We start from the raw sequence: 21,341 nt of genomic DNA on the forward strand, positions 1-21,341 counted from the left end.
GTTTTCTTATGAATTTCTATTTTTCTGTATCTTTATCATCATGGTTAATGAGTAAAATTAGACCGTTATTGATGTTTGGTTCATTCATGAGGGTGATTTATAACTAATTCACTTTTAAAAGATACCAGCATGAATGCAAGTCTTACCATCAAGTGTCCCTCACTTGAACTCAAAGACAGGTTTAGTCAGACTCAACCTCTGAATCAAAGCTATTTTGATCTGTTTTTTGTTGTTAATCATCATAGTTATGTGAAAAAGGAAGGAAGTGAGGGAGACAAAACAAACTCTTCAGTCAGCTCTGTGGTCGGGTCCGTTTTAAGAGAAGGACTTTGCCGAACTAACTGTATTATTCACTGTCAACACTTTACTGTATGTGAGGGGTGTTGGTGAGGACTGGATCGTTTGGGACGGCGGTCTGGACTATTTTTGTCCTTTATAAAGGGTCAGATTACATAAGTCGTGTGGTACTGCAGTCAAGCCCGCCTCCACTCCGAAAACCCCGGTCAAACTAGCCCCCAGTAATTTGTGGTGCCTGTTTATACTACATATTACGGTAATGCAGTCCAAGAACAGAATTCAAAATAAAAGCACAGACCTATGAACGCAATTTCACATTCATTCATTCAGTCATTCTGTTCATTAATTGTTGAATTCATTGAACGATTATTGATTATTCACGTAAATCATTTTTACCAGCCTCATTCTGATCACATTGAAGCCTTAGCAGACGGAGGCCATGGCAGTTAATCAGTGTGAATAATTAGTCCAACGTAAAAATGAACACAATATCAGGAGCTTCTGATGAGGAATTTAAAAATAAAAGCCAATTTAATGGTCAAATATTTTCAATATTTCCATGTGAATTCAGCTTGACATTGAAAAGAAACTACTGGACTTTCAAAATTAAAGCCCTCTGAAATTTGAAGTATCTGAAATATTTTCCCCAAATTCAGATTGACATTAAAAGGAAACTCCCTGTTTCTGACTAATTTCAGTTCAGACTGATAGTACTCCACGTCAGAGACTCACTCATTTAATATCAGGAAGTTCTGATGTGGATTTTCAAAATTAAAGCCCTCTAAAATGTCAAATATTTATAATATTTCTCTCTTAATTCAGATTGTAATTGTAACAGGTAATTTCCTCCCAATATCAATCTGAATTAAGAGAAAAATATTATAAATATTTAACATTTTAGAGGGCTTTAATTTTGAAATTCCACATCAGAACTTCCTGATATTATATGAGTAAGTCTCTGGGGTGGACCACTACCAGTCTGAATTAAAATTAGTCTGTGGAAACAGGGAGTTTCCTTTTAATATCCATCTGAATATACATGTAAATATTGACAATATCTGACATTTAAGAGGGCTTTTATTCTGAAATTCCACATCAGATTGACCTGATTTTTTATGGGTGTCATCCTGAGGTCGAGTACTATCAGTCTGAAGTGGAACAGTCCAGTAATAATGGGTAGTTTTTTAAAAAAAAACAAAAAAAACAATTAATCCTACTGTACATAGAGTACAGTCAAATTTAAAACTTCAGAGGGCTTTTATTCTGAAATGCCACATCAGATTGACCTGATTTTTCCTGGGTGTCATCCTGAGGTCGAGTACTATCAGTCTGAAGTGGAACAGTCCAGTAATAACAGGTAGTTTTGTTTTTTTAAAACTTTAACCCTAATGTAAAGGAAATATGAACGTGTAACGGGCTTTTATTTTGAAAGGCTACATCAGATTGACGTGAGTATTTGTGACGTCCTGGGCGGTGGAAACCTTTGAAAACGAGTCTTTTCTCGGTATTAGCGTAATGTGCAGTATATGCGCGCACCGCAAAACAACGTGTGGGCTGCCTCTAGTTGTGGGCTTGAGGACGGAAACACTCTCTCCTCCCTCCGCGAGGACAAACAACAGTAAACAGCTGATCCAGCTCGGTCCTTCACTCACTCGTCTGCATCAAATCAAGATGAGAACGTTAATGTTGTTGCTTCTCTTCTGTCACGTTTCATCACCAGGTTAGATCACATTTTAAATCTTTAAACTCTTTAAACTTCACAGTCCACTCGACTCTTTGCTCCGACTTGAGTTTCACTTCCAGTGGAGTAGGCAGGAAACTATTTTGGGTGGGTCTGTGCAGAATGATGTGGGCCATCTTTATCCAGAACAAAAAAGGACTTGTAAGAACTTAGAAGTATCAAAAAGGACAAAGAGAGAGCATTTAACTTATTATTTAACTTATTACATCCTATTTAATTTAGGATATCATTCTGATGTGTTTGAGTTCAGCATTATTTCACACACTTGTTGCTTTTCCCAAACTAGTTGTGGGCACAGATCCATCAAGCTTTCTCTCTCTGGTCGCAGCTGCTGATTTCATTTTTCTGCATCAGCTGTTCTGTTAGTTTCATAACTTGTTCAAAATCACACTCTGAATTGTCTCTAAACCGAGCATGGCTCTCTTTTAGTCCCTCAACTAGGTCAATCCACTCAGAAACTGATAATGTTGGGCTTTGTAAACCCCGTGTGTCAAAATGGTTCAACTTAAATAATCCCCCAAATGTGACGAGTAAAAATCTAAACAGTTTTGTTTGTATTTGTTGGAGCAGGGACTGAGCCTCAACCTTTGTTTGACCTCTGCTTTCAACACACTCTGCGAACATTTCAACATTACATCATGTGACGTCAGATTTGTAGCTCCAGTGTGTGTCCATGTAGGGAGATGTGTGGTGATGATGAGTGTGTATTCATACTGAATGGAGGCTGTTTGTCCTGCACATTTTAAACTTTTGCATGTTGCTCCCGCGCAGCAAACACACACTTAGTTTCACTTTTACTCGCCTGTGTTTAGACTCAGAGTGAGATACATGATGAGACATGTTTATTCACAGTAGTGATTTGAGCTGACGGTTAACGCAAATTAAATGTACAAGCAACATACAACAATAATAGAAATGACTTTCGTTTGTCTGACGACCCACCATGACTCCTACAGAGCAACACAAGAAACTAGGAGGTGTGGGCCATCACACTTCTTTACGATGAGGCAGTTATAGAAGATGATCAGTTTTTTTGCCCTTTTCCACGATCAGAACAACTCATGAACAGTAGAGGACTGAAAAACAACAGTCATTGAGAAACTTTACTGAAAGTCATTGCACAATAGCAAACATACAGTATGAAAGGACAAACCACAGTTCATTTTATAACTTTCAAACTCAGTGTGTGTCTTCTAACAGTAAACTCACTTCACTACACCAACAAATGTTGGTGGTGGACACTGGTTTGTGACCTCTGTGTGTCTCTCAATGATGGTAGGGCTGATGTGAGCTTAAAATAATGCCACGATATTTGTAGTCTGTTTTACTACACAATATACATATCTTTATAATAATGTCCTCAACAGCACATTAATGCGAGGACTGGATAACTAAATGAAGTATCACAATATTCAAGTATTAGAACAAGTAGAACAGTCTGGTAAGTTCAGAAAATGACATCAAGTAATGTCGCCTTTAAAACCAGGAAAAGACAACACTTATATCATGATATAACAATATCCACAAGCTAAGATGACATATAGTCTCTTATCATAGTAACGGTGTAATATCAATATGTTGCAGCCATAAAGGATGCTCACGTTCATATTAGAAGGGGGAACCCGATAGTTAAAAGTACTTTGAGTGTAACTTCTCTTTAAAGTCTGTCCAAACACCAAAATGCTTCTCAGTAGTTGGTGGGCCGTACTGAACCCTGTAATGATAGAATAGGTAATAGATAAGTTAGATAAGAAGATTCATGCTGTAGATGGCAGGCCATAACCTTAAGTGTTACCATGACATCATATTTCTGATGAGTGTGATGATGATGTGTGTATTTATACTGAATGTATGAACCTCTTCTGTCCTGCAGTGAAACACTCCCTGAGGTATATCAACACTGCAACTTCTGGACTCTCAGACCTCCCAGAGTTTTTTTCAACTGCAATGGTTGATGGAAATCTGGTGGCTTACTGCGACAACAGCAAAAAGATAATCGAATTAAAACACGACTGGGTGAAAAAAGTATTGGAAAATGATCCGGCACAGTTGGAGGACTACAATTGGGGATGTTTTAAGTGGTTGCCATTTTTTTTCAATGACACAATCAATATTTTGAAACAGCGCTTCAACCAAAGTGGAGGTACAGTATGTACAATGTTATATTTCACCTTTTACTTCATGAACTGTTCTTTATAATTATAAAAATAATTTAGTAAGATTTGTATCAGAAATATTTGGAATTGATGTTATCAGCCTCCCTGGGCTGAAAGAAAGTTTTCATCATGCACAGTGAAAAAGACTGAATACTTTACTGACTAATACTGCTTCAGGGGATGACTGGACCACAGAACATCTGATTGGTGTGCACATTGAAACACGAGGATCCAAGAACCTTTAAATCATTTATTGAGTTGGGAATGCTCCATCAGATGGATGGATGAATGACAGGATGGATGATTTCTGTACAACAGCAAATATAGATCAATATATATGAATACATGCCAAAACTAAGTAAGACAAAAAGTGCATGAGAACAAAGGTAGCTTACATTATTAATGCATCCATGAAGGATGAGTCTTCTGTAATACACAATAACAATACACAATGATTGTGAATCTAAATATACACCATGAGCCATATTTACAGGGTTAAGCTTCTCACAGGAGAGGAAGTAGGAATCAAACAACTCCAGATAATACACCACGGTCTGGTGGGAAGGCAGATACACATTATAAATACTGGCTGCATTTAAACATCACTTAAAAGATATAAACAATACATCATCTGGATGCATGTACACATAACTTAAAGGATACAACAACAACGTATCAGGAACATGTTGGCAGAATAAGTTCAAACAAACTAACATGTGGCAGCATGGTCTCACACAAAGAAACATACAGGACACACCCAGCATATATGTCCTCCCCTTACTAAACTCCTTCCCTGCACACAGGTAGGTGAATCTCTTCACCAGTCAAAGCCTCACACAACTGACGCTCGACTTGACATTTTTTTAACTCACAGACTATAACTATTATACTACACAACTAGAGAAAACTGTTTTTGTGTTAGTCCTCTCTATAATAGTTTGGACTCAAACCAGGGACGCTGCATCACTGTTCATTGTTGGCATCTTAAACCTTAAAGTGATGAGGTGAGGTGTTTCTCTCTCTGTCTCTGTCTCAGGTGTCCACATTTTACAGAGGATGAATGGCTGTGAGTGGGATGATGAGACCGGAGAGGTTGTTGGTTATTATCAGTATGCTTATGATGGAGAAGACTTCCTATCAGTCGACCTGAAGACAGAGACATGGATCGCTCCAAAACCACAGGCTTTCAACACCAAACTGAGATGGGATGCTGACAAAGCCGAAATTAATAAAATTCAGAATTTCCTCACAGTGATTTACCCTGAGTGGCTGAAGAAGTTTGTGGCCTCTGGGAGGAGCTCTCTGCTGAGAACAGGTAGAATCACATGACCTGATGTAGTTTAATGGACACAATCATGTTCATACAGTCTGCTCAGACTGAACTGCTGTTGTGTTATCACTGCAGTCAGTCTGACATTACATTGTTTTCTCTGTTTATTTTCTGTAGCTGTAAGATTTGATGTTGTCCTAACCAATCAGTAGACACTGACATTTTGGCTGTTCTGAAATTTCTTTCCATCAATGCTTAGACTGTGATAGCCAGTGTACACTTAGCATGAGTTTGAGGGCACACCTCTTTAAACAGATAGCTGGTTGAGGCGGCAGATCATGGACTGTGATTCCGGTCAGAGAATCAAGGCACTTTGACAGAGAGATCTGATTTCACTCCTTTAATGAGGTTGTTGGAATCTACGTAACGTACAACGAATGTATGTGTGTAGGTGTGTGTGTGTGTGTGTGTGATAGATAACCAGCTTCTTCCAGCTTCCGGATCTCAGCGCAGTAAGACTCAGCTTGTGTGGGGTTCCTAGCTAGCTTCCGCTCTGTGCTACGAAGCCTGGGGAGTACTGCTTCCACAGGAGCATGGAGAGCCATGTCGGTCCTACGGCGCAGAAGAGGCATGGCATAGCGTGAGATGCCACCTACTGTTACTCTAGTGGTGGCTGTCTGAAGCAGAGTAAGAGCTTGCTGGTCCTCCTTTGAGCGAGTGGCAGCCTTCTCACTGTAGGGCGAGGTGTCAATCTGCCAGAGGCGCTCCACGTTCCTGAGAAGCTCACTGGAAGCTGAGGCGGTGGCGACATGCAGGCATTGCTGGACCCCAGGTGAAAGATGGACAGTATCAACTGGCCCTTGAAGCGACCAGCCCAGCTTAGTACAGATGGCAACAGGTCCACCTGGTGGTCCTGCATGCACCGGTTGGACTGTGGTAATCAGGTGAGGCATGTCAGACCCGATAAGGAGCAAAGGTTGGGCACGGTTCACCGGTGGTAAGGGAAGCTCTCTGAGGTGTTTGTATTTCTGCTGCAGCATGGCAACTGGATAAGTGTGTTTGGTGAGAGCCAGTCCTTCTGCGGTGAAGGCGTTGGATATCTTGTGCTTCTCGGATGGCCGTAGTGGTGATGATACCTCCAGGGAGACTGATGCACCATTGAGTTGCTTAACGCTTTGGTGCACAGTCTGCAGGGGTAGAGTCTCTGGATGGCAGACGAGGTTGAGCTGTTGCACCACTTGAGGAAGGACAATGCTCCTCTCTGAGTCGTCATCGAGTACGGCAAAAGTCTCCATCCTTCGGTTGCCGTTATGGAGGAGGACCTTGACCACTTTAAGCATTACCCTTTGACGTCACCATATGGACAGTAAGGTTTAAGCTTGGATTTGGCCCTTGCCTGTGTAAGCTCTGGCCTGGTTGTCCCTTCCCTGTTTACCTTCTCAGTGGTATTGAAGCACCCAGTCAGCTTCTCTTTGGGTTGGACAATTCGCTGATCTTTCCTAGCCGGTCGGGGGGTCTCAGTCTGATACAGAGCTGCTGCTCGACTCGAGATGCGCTTTGCTTGAGACTTTGTTTGGAGCCAGGTAGCCAAGTCCTGAAGGGTGTAGGTCCTGTCGGTGCCAGTCTGCAGAATACCATATCACAGGCAATGCTCAACAAAGCCATCGCGGTAGGTGGGAGGCATCTTACTTAGCAAGCAGTCCAAATGGGAGCCGCAGTGGAGCTCATATCCATTTTGTCCCTCAAGGGTCTTTAACATGCCTACCAAGGACTGGACGGACAAGGCGAATGAGTCGAAGGCGTTGGCGTCACCCATCTTAAGAGCAGGAGCATAGAGTATGGCACCTAGCTCGCTCTGGACCAGCTGTCGTGGCTGCCCGTACTTATCTTGTAGAGCCTGCAGTGCACTCGTATATGGTGTCGGGTCATGCATGTATGCCTTGGCAAGCTGCAGTGCGCTTGGGAGCTTGATGTGTCCAATCAACACTTGATACTTATATTGCTCGCTAAGGTGAAGGTTGCTTCCCAGCACATTGTCTAGCGCAAGCTTGAGTAAAGCAAAGTCACTCTCCCGGCCACTCTCGAACACTGGTAGGGAAGGTCGAGGGATTCCAAGGGCTGTCGCAAGGAGTAACTCAGCTCCGGTTAGTGGTGCATAACCAGGGTAGGGAGCGTAGAAAACTGGAGCAGTCTGTTGCCCGTGGTGAGTCGAGAGGAGTGGTGGAGCTCTCTGGCTGGCATGCTGAGCAGTGTTAAGTGGCTCCATGGCTGGTCGGCTGTGGCTGTAAGCGGCTTGGTGCGCTGCTGAAGACTGGGACTCTACTGGATTGACTGGTGCTGGGCCACGAGGAACTTGTGACTTGAGAGATGATGCCACCTGAGCTGTCGTATGGGCTAAAGGTGCTGAGGTGATGACATGCACCGAGGGTGTGTCACCGGTTGTATCACAGGAACAGGTGCTAACGCTGGGGCAGGTTGTAGTCTCACAGATCTAGATGCCATGGGTACTGGACCCTGGAGCTGTGCCGTCGGGTTTGCCAGGGGAGCTGGAATCGCTGGGGTGGCAGTAGGTTGCAGCATTGGCTGTGGTCCAGCAGGAGGTGCCATAGAGACTGGAATGACTCGTTGCCCCACTTGTGGGGGAGGAATACGCGGGCGCACTACTGGTGCGGGCATTGGATGTAACTGGGTTGACAGCTGGTAGGTAGATGACAGCATGTCAGCCTGTACTGGCGGTGGTAAGTCCAGGAAAAGGTTTGACTTGCAGGTGAGATGCAGGCGTCCTGCTATCAGAAAGCATCGACGAACGAAGCTTGGCGATCTCAAGGTCCTGTTCAGCTCTCGTTAAGCGCCGCTGTCTTTCTAGGCGCTTAGTGAGTGCTTCTCGGGCTTTGAGTGCCTCTTCTTGGAGCCGCTGTGCTTCTTTCGCTTGATCATCCAGCAGTTTACACTCCAAGTCAGCTTGAGTCTCGTGCGTAATCGAACGGCGGATATCTTCCAGTTCCAACTGCTTTATTCTCTCTTCCATGATTGCAGCTTGTGCAGTTGAGAGACCCTGAGTGAGATACATACCAACAGAGTAATATGTGCGCCTACTAGATCTGCTATGAATGTACGAACTGCTGCTGGATGTCCTGCTCGGGTTGCTGCTATGGTGGCTGTAGGAGCGGGAAACAGTAGCATGTGGAGCTGGGTGCACGGATGGCTGGAATCCAACTTGGTAGTCCTCCAAGTAAGCAGGTAAGCGGTGGTCTCTCCGCGGATGGCTCCGGTGCTTGGAGGTGTCTGATGCTGCATTGTCCATGATCTTCTTATTTGGTTGCACTCAATCCGGCTCGAGGACCAATGTTTAAGGGCACACCTCTTTAAACAGATAGCTGGTTGAGGCGGCAGATCATGGACTGTGATTCCGGTCAGAGAATCAAGGCACTTTGACAGAGAGATCTGATTTCACTCCTTTAATGAGGTTGTTGGAATCTACGTAACGTACAACGAATGTATGTGTGTAGGTGTGTGTGTGTGTGTGTGTGTGGTCTGAAAATAAAGAAAGAAAAAATCTGTATTACAATAATGCTTTACATGTTATTTAGCAGTTAAATCAAATACACATCTAAATAAGCTGCTATATGAACATAATATTAACAGAGGCAAAGCAAGCTAAACAACAAGGGAACTTTAAATACTGACTTTTAACCACAGTAAACAATTCAACCTTTCCCATGTAAAATAACAAAAACTGCAACAGTCCTCAAATTATCAATAATTACAAGCAGAAACAACTTACATCTCCTCAAGAACGCACACGTCATTAGCAAAACACAGAACGTCCATGCAGCCTCACACCTCTGCTCACTGACTGGTCTGCTGTTTTCCAGTGTGACTGGGTGTGTCCTGACTCGTCAGTTGTCCTGTCAGTTGTATCAGTAGAGGGTGCTGTCAGACCTTGACCTATAGGGCTTTCTTACAGCATGAGTTAAGTAAGTTTGCTCGGTCTCAGTGTTTCAAACTAGAAATAGTTTCACTGAACTCTCTCCAGAGCTTCCCTCAGTGTCTCTCCTCCAGAAGACTCCCTCCTCTCCAGTCAGCTGCCACGCTACAGGTTTCTACCCTGACAGAGCCTCACTCGTCTGGAGGAAAGATGGAGAGGAGCTTCATGAGGAGGTGGACCACGGAGAGATCCTCCCCAACCTCGATGGAACCTTCCAGATGCGTGTTGACCTGAACCTTTCATCAGTCACACCTGAAGACTGGACGAGGTACGACTGTGTGTTTCAGTTCTCTGATGTGAAGAAGGAAATCATCACCAAACTGGAGAAAGATCGGATCAGGACCAACTGGGGTAAGAGTGAGATCAGAGGGTGCTGAAGGGGAGTGCATGGGAATTCATCTTGGAAAAAAACAGTAATAATAAACTAATTAATTGTTTTAATTTGCTCTAACCTGCTTCTTCTGCACCAGTCTTAATTTATTGTATTCAACAGTGAAGCCCAGTGACATGATCGTCCTCGTCACTGCTGCAGTGGTTGTTCTTGCTCTCATTCTCATCGGTGCTGCTGGATTCATCGTTTACAAAAAGAAGAAAGGTGAGAGAGAAAAAGGAAAGATTTCAGTCTTTGAGTTGATTTTTTTTTATTCAGGTTGCAAAATTAAAACCAGCATCAGAGAAAGTAAATACAGTCAGCACTAAACAGACTGAGTATAAACAGATACTCAGTCTGAGTGAGTAGAAGAGAGGAATAAAGTGACTAAAGATAATCTGGCATTTACAACTGTGACTGAAATGATTTGTCTTTTGTTTTGATTTCAGCCATTCGCCCCCCATCTTGTAAGTAAAACTTACTTTGGTTCTATTTCAGCTGATCTGACTCACACTTCATGTTTTAGATTAACAAATGTTTCACATTATTGTGCAGATGAACCTTTTCAACACTGTTTCCTGTATTTATTGTTTCTAAAAGTTCAATATGGGATGTTTGTTTCTGACCTGCAGCTCCTGACAACAGCGCAGAGTTCTCTGAGCAGCTGAATCCAGAGACCTGAATGACAAACACACTCAGCGACTCTCCTGGTGACGCTTTATTTAGCTTTGCAGAACTAAAAGACAGTAAAAGATGGCTTCTTGCACTATAAGTACAGTTGTATAAAAAGGACTGATTGAAGAGGTGGGACTGTTCTATGTTCTATGACTCTGATTTGTTGTTTTATTTATTATCGTTTTTGTCCTCTAATGATGTACAGCTGAGGTGATGCCAGATGATGCAGGTCTAATTATCATTAAGGAAGAGAGAGTTAGCAAAGCGCTACACCTCACCATGTGAAGAGACAGTAATGTAAGATAGTTTGGTTTTGGGGCTTCTAAGACCTGTTTGTTGGTGTGCTGTCAGTTGTCTGTGTGGAGTAAATGGAAGTACTGAACCGTTTCTTTGTTCTTTCTGTTACAAATAGTTTGTTTTTAAGGAGTTGTTAATGAACAATTTAAGCTAAAAAGAGATGTTTCATTTGACCCGTATGAAATGATCAGACAGGCTACATCGGGCCTCTTCAACAACTTTTTCAGAAGGGCTGGATTTGAAAAAAAAATGAAGTGTCAAGGGGCCGGACTTTTTCGTTCCCTGTGTCTGAATTTGTGTTAAAACATGCACTTTTTTTTAAAAACTTTTTTCTCCACTTTGTTGTTATCTATGGTAAGACTAGTTGAACCAGACGGCAGTGGTGGTGTTTGGACTGCTCAGCGGGCCGTGGGATTCTCGTGAAGTTGCCAGTTGAACCAGTTTGGCCAGACAATGTAGTTTAGACTGAGCAGTTCCAGTGTAGATATAAGGCCGGGTCTTACTGCAGAGTTTCTGCTGTTTGTTGTTTGTTTGTTTGTTTGTTTGTTTGGCTGAGTGAAGGATTTAAAGGCAGCTTACAGATGTTTAGGTCAGGGTTAGAGAATATTGTCTCCTGTTAGAGGGCTCAGTAGATTTGTAGTGGACCAGTCTGATACCCACTGCAGTTCAGTGACGGGTCGAAACGTCATTTAACATGAATACTGTGCAACCAACTGTTGGTACATTTTACTGTGTACTGATTGTTGATGAATTTTCATTAATCTTATAAACCCAGGTGAAGAAGCAGATTCAGGAGACATGAAGCCTTACGTTGAAGTGTTTGATGAAGCTCACTAGTTCGTCTTTACAGGTCGACTTTAGTTACAAACTATTGTAACTCTAACTTTACAACTTGTACATTGATGAGTTTATAGAAAACGTGTATAGTAATTGTGTAGTAAGACACTTAGTGGTGGTGACGTTTAAGTCAGGACTGTGATGTCGTCTGTTTATAGTCTAACATTAGCTTTTTACTAATAGAGATTTAATTTAATCACAAAAGTTGTGTTCATCTGTGAAGATTATTTTGACGAACAAAACATGTAAGAATCATAAACTTGTGTTTGACACAGATAATATTTTTGCTGATATTCCAAAATTCAATTCAAAAATCTCATAGACTTCTTGTGGAGGGAACCAGGTCGATGCTAACTTCAGGGTTAGCCTCCAAAAACATGTTATTGCAGCACCACTCTATAGATGGAGAATATGGAGTTTGGTCTATCATGGAGCCAGTGCGTCTCTCGTATGAGCGGTGAGCAGAGTGGGAGATGTATATCCACAAATTTACAACTATGAACTTATGAGACTAAACATGTAAATTCCTTTACATTGATGAACATGAATGAATGTTAAACCCAAATGTGTTGTTCTTTCTTTTTGTGCTGATGTTTGTCTTTTCAATAAAATCCTCACATTTTAAAAAGTTTGGTCCACATGCTCATTTGTGACGACACTTCAAGAGGTACCCTGAGAGAAAATGATTAAATGTTACTATATAATACTGTTTATATGGGTTTATTACATTTATTTCAGCTGGTAAAGTGTCCTGATGTGGGGCTTTAAATGTATTGCTGCTGTTAATATTTGTATGGTTAATGTGGCGAATAACTCCAGAATGTCCTATGTTTTGAAAGGCCTTTGAACGCCTCAGGTCTCTGTTACTCGGGTTCTCATTTGTTTGGGCAGCTGTCAATCATTTTCTCTGTTATTGGGGATTAACCTGTCGGATTGTTAGAGGGGCGGGACTAGAGGGAAAGCGAGGGAAACGAGGAGAGAAAGAGCTGCGGAGAGAAGCGGAAAGACGTTAAGTCAGAGCAAACTGTCAGATAACTTCATGGAAAAGTGTTATTTACCGTCATCAAGCGGAAGTTTATGCGAGTGTTTGCTTGTTTTGTTAAGAGTGTAACCGAGCGTGTTGTAGAAGTGACGGCTCGTTACTGGCGCAAGCTGAAGACCGCGATGGGACTGTTGCTAGCTGTTAGCATCGCTAGCTGTTAGCATCGCTAGCTGCTAATCAGGAGACGCCGCGGACGAGGTTGGACGTTGGACGTTGCCGCGGCTGCTGCAGGACGGAGGAGTCGGTGACGGACCGAGCCTCGGGACAGGACCGAGCCTCTGGACGGGTCTGTGGTCACGTCGCTGCCTCTGGGAAGAGGTTTTGGAGGAAATTGCTGGATCGCTTCTCCGTGGTTCGGGTGAGTATCCTGACCTGCGGTTTCAAGGTGGATTTCTATATGAGCTCCAGCTGCCGCCATCACTGGTACCGACTGAAACACTACACAAACCCCGGGCTGTTACTATGTAGAAGGTTCCTCATGTGACTGTATTTCTTGGTTATGAGGTGATTCAAAACAATTAACATAACATAACTTAACATTAAAACTGTTTATTATTGCTAAATCCCTAAATTTTAGTAGCTCTCATCAATTCACTCCCATGCAGTCTGATACATAAAGGGGGTATTCATGAAAATCATAAAACAGAGTTGAGTGAGAGGGCTACAATAGAAAATGTCTTTATACAGTATAGACATTTACTTCTTTATATGATTAAATGTGTTGCAACAAAAGGGACAAAAACACATTTTAAAAAGATAATCATCTCAGGTGTGTTTACTCCTCTGAGACCGCTCCTCTTTATGAAACGGTTCTCTAAACACAATTCTTTAAAAAGAAAGTAAATAATATTACATCAATTCAAACAAAGGCAGTGAGTCGCTGTAGGTGTATGATGCTATAAGACCAGAGCTGTGTTAAAATATGTTCAGATGAGTTTAAGTGAAGTCCGTCTGTGTTAGAATATAAGTTGATATATCCAATGTAAAGTTTGTCTGGACTTGAAAGTGAAAAAGCCTGTTTTTACAGTTTGACACTGGTCCAGTGTTAAAGTCCTCCTCAGCCACTGAAACAGATTTACATTGTGTTTTGATACTGTACCTGTCAAAGACAAAGCCGGGCCAGTCCAAACCGGCACTGATGCTTCTCTGTTTCGCTGTTAGGCTGTTTGATATTATGAAACTCTGTCAACATAAAGTGAAAAATGGGACTGTTCACTGTGGAGTGAGGCAGATTTTGAATGCATACAGGTAACAAAATGTCAGGTAATATAAGAAAAAATAAGACAAACCATTATTACTTTTACATTTTAAAGAAAAGCTTTTCTACCAGCCAGTTTCCATTCTGAACTCACTCAGTTAATTCAGTTGATCTCATGCTACAACTGAAGGGTGGCGTAATAAAGACAAAGTTCAGACACACGTACATTAATGTGTTAAGTTGTCCTTCATGAAGTTGAACTGACATCAAATAATGTTTAACACCTCTATCTATATCTACATCTATATACACCTCTATATCTGAAACTACATTATTTGAGTACAAGAACTTCAATTTATTTTGAGTTTACAAAGACCAAAGACCACAGGAAAACCTTCTGCAGAAGTTTTACCCCTGTCTAAACCTCTCATCCCCACTGGGGGGAGCTAAAGACACAGTGAGGGAAGGAAGGAGGCGTGTTATCCAAATAGAAAACACTTCCTCCCTTTAGTCGCACCGTGAAGACTCAACTCCACTGACTGAACTCAGCTGTTAAGTGGATGAAACTTACTTCTCATCAGAACATGAAGATCTTCATTCTTTTGCTTCTCTCGAGCCACTTTGCATCTTCAGGTAAGATAACTTTCCTTGAATTACTTCCTGAAAGCAGTTTATGAAACACAGAACAGTTCAGCAGTAAACTAGTGACCTGAAGATGGAGGCTGCCATCTTTATATTTCAGATCAACGAGTCTGCCCAGCTCAGGGTTCAGATAATATGAAAATGAATTAGGATGTGCCTCTATAGCTCCTAAATAACTTTGATTTGTGTTTAACTTTGGAACAAGCACAGATCCAAGTCTATTGTCAGGAACATACTGTAGTCCTAAAGCCTGTATTACTGTGCTGTGTTACTGGAGGCTGTATGTTGTAAGTGTGGGGTAAAACATAGGAGACAGATGACTTCAGACATCATACCAGCATTTTACTACAGTTTTAATATCTGAATATGTCACAGACATGAAAACACTCTCTTTCTTTTACTTTCACTTTATCTCCGTCACTCCCTCTCCTTCCCCCTCCGGCTATCTCGCTCTTTCAGCAGGGTAAAAACAAATTACGTCATCATATGTTTCTATAATTATCAAAGTCAAACTCCATGTTAACAGACAGAGCAGGCAGGAGCAACGCAGCTGCCACACAGTACACAGGCATCCAGTGTGTCCAGCCTGTTAGGTGGTTCAGGTAGATGTGGACTGACATTGTTGTTACACAGAGTTCTTTGTTTTTTATGGAGTGCAGGAAGAAGAAAAGCTTCTTTATGATGAGGCAGTTCAAGATAATTAATTTTATTGCCCTGTCACAGGATCAGAACAACTGTCATGAACAGTAGAGGACTGAAAAACAACAGTCATTGGGAAACTTTAGTGGAAGTCATGGCACAGTAGCAAACATACAGTATGAAAGGACAAACCACAGTTAATTTTATAACTTTCAGACTCAGTGTGTCTCTTCTAACAGTAAACTCACTTCACCAACAAATGTTGGTGGTGGACACTGGTTTGTGACCTCTGTGCGTCTCTCAAGGATGGTAGGGCTGATATGAGCTTAAAATAATGCCACGATATTTGAAGACTGTTTTACTACACTACTACTACTAATATATATATCTTGATATTTAAAAAAATGTCCTCAAAAGCACATTAATGCGAGGACTGGACAACAAAATTAAGTATCACAGTATATTTAACTAAATACCTTGATATCAATATTGCAACAATATTAACACAATGAGATTTCTGATCAATAATCATCAGTAATGTGGATATAATGATGACGTGGGTTAGGGGTGGGCGATATGACGATATTAAATCGTGAACGATTACAACGTGAAGACGATCTGCCAAAGTGCAGAGATCATAGGGATCGTCTAGGGCACATTCTATAAATTGCAGTTCTATGCTGATGCACCGACGCACCAAACGTTTTACGTCGTCAACCTGACCGACCAATCATAGTGAATGACGGGCAGTGACACGCTTTCTTACCTGCCTCCTTGTTTTTGTGTGTAGCAGTAGCCGCATGGAGAGCGATGGCTGAAAGCCAAACGGAGGAGTTGGTCGCTTTTTAAAACAAAACAAAAACAGCATTTCACCATCTCTCATCTCTGCCAGTTAGCCCCTCCACCTGCTGCCTCTCTCGGGTGCGCGCGCACGCACACACACACACACACACACACACACACACACACACACGGGCGCATGGATAGGTCGCGCTTGGCCGCTAATAAACGGTAAATGCGCTAATTGTACAGTGTTCAAATTACCACCACCCCCCCACCCCCCCATCGGATAGTCCGACCACTGACGGACCCTTTTCAATAAGCTATTTAGGGTTTTGATGTACTTAAATCCTGTTAAAATGACTGTGTTGAATAAAACAAACAGTAATGTATTCATTGATATTTTACTTTCATGTTTATTGAAAGCTACCTTTTATGTTGCAAGAGTACACTTTATCAGAGTGTTGTTTACCTTTTAGTATGTTTACGTTGTTTGCACATGTTGGCAAAACTGCAACTATTTAAATTAAAATCTGTTCAAAAGGTTCTTTGGCCTAAATTGTCTGTTTTTCTTTTTTTGATTTAAGATCGTGATAAAATCGAAATCGTGATTTTATTTTTTAAAAATCGTGATATATTTTTGCCATATCGCCCACCCCTAACATGGGTGAAGACAAGTATTAGAACAAGTAGAACAGTCTGGTAAGTTCAGAAAATGACATCAAGTAATGTCGCCTTTAAAACCAGGAAAAGACAACACTTATATCATGATATAACAATATCCACAAACAAGATGACATATAGTCTCTTATCATAGTAACGGTGTAATATCAATATGTTGCAGCCATAAAGGATGCTCACGTTCATATTAGAAGGGGAACCCGATAGTTAAAAGTACTTTGAGTGCAACTTCTCTTTAAAGTCTGTCCAAACACCAAAATGCTTCTCAGTAGTTGGTGGGCCGTACTGAACCCTGTAATGATAGAATAGGTAATAGATAAGTTAGATAAGAAGATTCATGCTGTAGATGGCAGGCCATAACCTTAAGTGTTACCATGACATCATATTTATGATGAGTGTGATGATGATGTGTGTATTTATACTGAATGTATGAACCTCTTCTGTCCTGCAGTGAAACACTCCCTGAACTATATCTTCACTGCATCTTCTGGACTCCCAGACTTCCCCGAGTTTGTTGCAGAAGCAGTGGTTGATGAAAATCTGTTGGTTTACTGTGACAACAGCAAAAAGATAATCGAATTACAACATGACTGGATGAAAAAAGTATTGGAAAATGATCCTCACCAGTTGGAGCAGTACAAAGGATCGTGTTTTAAGTGGGACCCACCTTATTTCAAAGCCACAATCAATATTTTGAAACAGCGCTTTAACCAAAGTGGAGGTACAGTATGTACGATGTTATATTTCACCTTTTACTTCATGAACTGTTCTTTATAATTATAAAAATAATTTAGTAAGATTTGTATCAGAAATATTTTGAATTGATGTTATCAGCCTCCCTGGGCTGAAAGAAAGTTTTCATCATGCACAGTGAAAAAGACTGAATACTTTACTGACTAATACTGCTTCAGGGGATGACTGGACCACAGAACATCTGACTGGTGTGCACATTGAAACACGAGGATCCAAGAACCTTTAAATCATTTACTGAGTTGGGAATGCTCCATCAGATGGATGGATGAATGACAGGATGGATGATTTCTGTACAACAGCAAATATAGATCAATATATATGAATACATGCCAAAACTAAGTAACACAAAAAGTGCATGAGAACAAAGGTAGCTTACATTATTAATGCATCCATGAAGGACGAGTCTTCTGTAATCCTTCACTGTGATTCTGTTATTCAAAACAAAAAGTAAATACACAACAACAATACACAATGATTGTAAATCTAAATATACGCTGTGAGCCATATTTACAGGGTTAAGCTTCTCACAGGAGAGGAAGTAGGAATCAAACAACTCCAGATAATACACCACGGTCTGGTGGGAAGGCAGATACACATTATAAATACTGGCTGCATTTAAACATCACTTAAAAGATATAAACAATACGTCATCTGGATGCATGTACACATAACTTAAAGGATACAACAACAACGTATCAGGAACATGTTGGCAGAATAAGTTCAAACAAACTAACATGTGGCAGCATGGTCTCACACAGAGAAACATACAGGACACACCCAGCATATATGTCCTCCCCTTACTAAACTCCTTCCCTGCACACAGGTAGGTGAATCTCTTCACCCAGTCAAAGCCTCACACAACTGATGCTCGACTTGACTTTTTTTAACTCACAGACTATAACTATTATACTACACAACTAGCGAAAACTGTGTTTGTGTTAGTCCTCTCTACAATAGTTTGGACTCAAACCAGGGACGCTGCATCACTGTTCATTGTTGGCATCTTAAACCTTAAAGTGATGAGGTGAGGTGTTTCTCTCTCTGTCTCTGTCTCAGGTGTCCACATTTTACAGAGGATGACTGGCTGTGAGTGGGATGATGAGACTGGAGAGGTTGTTGGTTTTAATCAGTATGGTTATGATGGAGAAGACTTCATATCAATCGACCTGAAGACAGAGACATGGATCGCTCCAAAACCACAGGCTGTCATCACCAAACTGAAATGGGATGCTGACAAAGCTAGAATGAAGTACAATCAGAATTTCCTCACAGTGATTTTCCCTGAGTGGTTGAAGAAGTTTTTGGACTATGGGAGGAGCTCTCTGCTAAGAACAGGTAGAATCACATGACCTGATGTAGTTTAATGGACACGATCATGTTCATACAGTCTGCTCAGACTGAACTGCTGTTGTGTTATCACTGCAGTCAGTCTGACATTACATTGTTTTCTCTGTTAGTTTTCTGTAGCTCTAAGATTCAATGTTGTCCTAACCAATCAGTACACACTGACATTTTGGCTGTTCTGAAATTTCTTTCCATCGATGCTCAGACTGTGATAGCCAGTGTACACGTAGCATGAGTTAAGTAAGTTTGCTCAGTCTCAGTGTTTCAAACGAGAAATGGTTTCATTGAACTCTCTCCAGAGCTTCCCTCAGTGTCTCTCCTCCAGAAGACTCCCTCCTCTCCAGTCAGCTGCCACGCTACAGGTTTCTACCCTCACAGAGCCTCACTCTTCTGGAGGAAAGATGGAGAGGAGGTGGACCACGGAGAGATCCTCCCCAACCACGATGGAACCTTCCAGATGAGTGTTGACCTGAACCTTTCATCAGTCACACCTGAAGACTGGACGAGGTACGACTGTGTGTTTCAGCTCTCTGGTGTGAAGGAGGACATCATCACCAAACTGGAGAAAGATCGGATCAGGACCAACTGGGGTAAGAGTGAGATCAGAGGGTGCTGAAGGGGAGTGCATGGGAATTGATCTTGGAAGAAAACAAAAACAGTAAAAATAAACTATTATTGTATTCAACAGTGAAGCCCAGTGACATGACCGTCCCCGTCACTGCTGCAGTGGTTGTTCTTGCTCTCATTCTCACCGGTGCTGCTGGATTCATCGTTTACAAAAAGAAGAAAGGTGAGAGAGAATAAGGAAAGATTTCACTACTTTGATTTCAGTCTTTGAGTTGACTTTTTTATTTAGGATGCAAAATTAAAACCAGCATCAGAGAAAGTAAATACAGTCAGCACTAAACAGACTGAGTATAAACAGATACTCAGTTTGAGTGAGTAGAAGAGAGGAATAAAGTGACTAAAGATAATCTGGCATTTACAACTGTGACTGAAATGATTTGTCTTTTGTTTTGATTTCAGCCATTAGCCCTCCATCTTGTAAGTAAAACTTACTTTGGTTCTATTTCAGCTGATCTGACTTACACTTCATGTTTTAGATTAAAAAAGTTTCACATTATTGTGCAGATGAACCTTTTCAACACTGTTTCCTGTATTTATTGTTTCTAAAAGTTCAATATGGGATGTTTGTTTCTGACCTGCAGCTCCTGACAACAGCGCAGAGTTCTCTGAGCAGCTGAATCCAGAGACCTGAATGACAAACACACTCAGTGACTCTCCTGGTGTCACTTTATTTAGCTTTGCAGAAGCTTTGTTTGCTCTCAGCAATGGCGGTACCAGCCGGACAGCTGATGTAGTAGAGCGAAGTGCTGGCGCTGGGGCGTGTGATCTGACCAGCGTTTGGAGGTAGATGGGTGCAGTTTCGTTGACGGACTTGAAGGCCAGTACCATTGTCTTGAATCGGATGCGGGCTGCAACAGGAAGCCAGTGGAGGTCACGGAGGAGGGGGGTCACATGGGAGAATTTGGGTAGATTGAAAACAAGGCATGCTGCAGCGTTCTGGATATGTTGCAGCGGTTTAGTCGCAGAGGCTGGGAGTCCAGCCAAGAGTGAGTTGCAGTAGTCCAGGCGGGAGATGACCAGCGCTTGGACCAGGAGTTGCGTTGCGTCCTTTGTGAGGAAAGACCGGATCCTGCAGATGTTGTAGAGGGCAAATCTGCATGATCGGGCCACAGCAGTGATGTTGGGGTGCAGGATAGTCTGTTGTCGAGGATTACACCCCGGTTCCTCTCAGTCGATGAAGGCGATACTGTGATGTCCTCGACAGTGACTGACAGATCCTTGCGAGGGCAGTCTTTCCCGGGGATGAAGAGGAGTTCAGTTTTATGAAGGTTGAGCTTGAGGTGGTGCGCAGTTGTCCAAACGGAGATGTCTGCCAGACATTCCGAGATGCACTTTGCAACGTGGGTGTCGGAGGATAGGGGAAAAGAGAGGAACAGTTGGGTGTCGTCTGCATAACAGTGGTAAGAGAATCCATGTGATGTGATTGCAGAGCCTAGTGATCTAGTGTACCGTGAAAACAGAAGTGGTCCTAGTACTGAGCCTTGAGGGACATGCCAAGTTCTGCCACAGTGGAGAGGAGCATTTGGTGGTTGACTGTGTCAAATGCAGAAGATAAGTCAAAGAGAATGAGGACAGATGAGTGGGACGAGGCTCTGGCGGCATGGAGGGACTCGGTCACTGTGAGGAGGGCTGTCTCAGTGGAGTGAGCAGTTCTGAAGCCTGACTGATTGGGGTCAAGGAGGTCGTTTTGTGAAATATAGGAGGACAGTTGGTTGTAGACTGTGCATTCCAGGGTTTTAGAGAGGACTGAAAGAAGAGATACAGGTCTGTAGTTTGGGATGTCAGCTGAGTCTAGGGTGGGTTTCTTTAAGAGTGGCTTAACTGTAGCTGTCTTGAAAGGAGCTGGAATAAATCCTGAAGTGAGGGAGGAGTTGATCAGGGTGGTGAGGAATGGCAAGATGTCGTGTGAGATGTTTTGGAGAAGAGAGGAGGGAGATGTATGTCCACAAATTTACAACTATGAACTTATGAGACTAAACATGTAAATTCCTTTACATTGATGAA

The 21,341-nt window shown here is 42.1% G+C and overlaps 2 protein-coding genes across 2 annotated transcripts; both read left to right on the forward strand.

Moving 5' to 3' along the window:
• The first annotated feature begins 1,892 nt into the window (after positions 1 to 1,892).
• On the forward strand, positions 1,893 to 12,260 carry LOC141010317 (major histocompatibility complex class I-related gene protein-like). Its single transcript, XM_073483199.1, has 7 exons — positions 1,893 to 2,017; positions 3,912 to 4,181; positions 5,231 to 5,509; positions 9,501 to 9,803; positions 9,946 to 10,047; positions 10,272 to 10,289; positions 10,455 to 12,260. Exons 1-7 carry the CDS (start codon positions 1,969 to 1,971, stop codon positions 10,502 to 10,504), a joined length of 1,071 nt encoding a protein of 356 aa, XP_073339300.1. The 5' UTR covers positions 1,893 to 1,968; the 3' UTR covers positions 10,505 to 12,260.
• Positions 12,261 to 14,440: 2,180 nt separating this feature from the next.
• LOC141010319 (major histocompatibility complex class I-related gene protein-like) lies at positions 14,441 to 21,340 on the forward strand. The gene is made up of 7 exons (XM_073483201.1): positions 14,441 to 14,504; positions 17,065 to 17,334; positions 18,423 to 18,701; positions 19,010 to 19,300; positions 19,399 to 19,500; positions 19,737 to 19,754; positions 19,919 to 21,340. The coding sequence occupies exons 1-7, from the start codon at positions 14,456 to 14,458 to the stop codon at positions 19,966 to 19,968; spliced, it is 1,059 nt and encodes a 352-aa protein (XP_073339302.1). The 5' UTR covers positions 14,441 to 14,455; the 3' UTR covers positions 19,969 to 21,340.
• Position 21,341: the final 1 nt, after the last annotated feature.

This window comes from Pagrus major, chromosome 16 (genome assembly GCF_040436345.1).
Source record: "Pagrus major chromosome 16, Pma_NU_1.0".
NCBI classification, from domain to species: Eukaryota; Metazoa; Chordata; class Actinopteri; order Spariformes; family Sparidae; genus Pagrus; species Pagrus major.

What these genes read in the sequence shown, in the direction of transcription:
- LOC141010319 (XM_073483201.1), top strand. Translation starts at nt 14,456, where the DNA reads ATGAAGATCTTCATTCTTTTGCTTCTCTCGAGCCACTTTGCATCTTCA. An exon ending in GAGCCACTTTGCATCTTCAG is followed by an intron (nt 14,505 to 17,064) that starts GTAAGATAACTT and finishes TCTGTCCTGCAG; the next exon opens with TGAAACACTCCCTGAACTAT. An exon ending in GCGCTTTAACCAAAGTGGAG is followed by an intron (nt 17,335 to 18,422) that starts GTACAGTATGTA and finishes TCTCTGTCTCAG; the next exon opens with GTGTCCACATTTTACAGAGG.
- LOC141010317 (XM_073483199.1), top strand. Translation starts at nt 1,969, where the DNA reads ATGAGAACGTTAATGTTGTTGCTTCTCTTCTGTCACGTTTCATCACCA. An exon ending in GAGCTCTCTGCTGAGAACAG is followed by an intron (nt 5,510 to 9,500) that starts GTAGAATCACAT and finishes AACTCTCTCCAG; the next exon opens with AGCTTCCCTCAGTGTCTCTC. An exon ending in TCGGATCAGGACCAACTGGG is followed by an intron (nt 9,804 to 9,945) that starts GTAAGAGTGAGA and finishes TGTATTCAACAG; the next exon opens with TGAAGCCCAGTGACATGATC.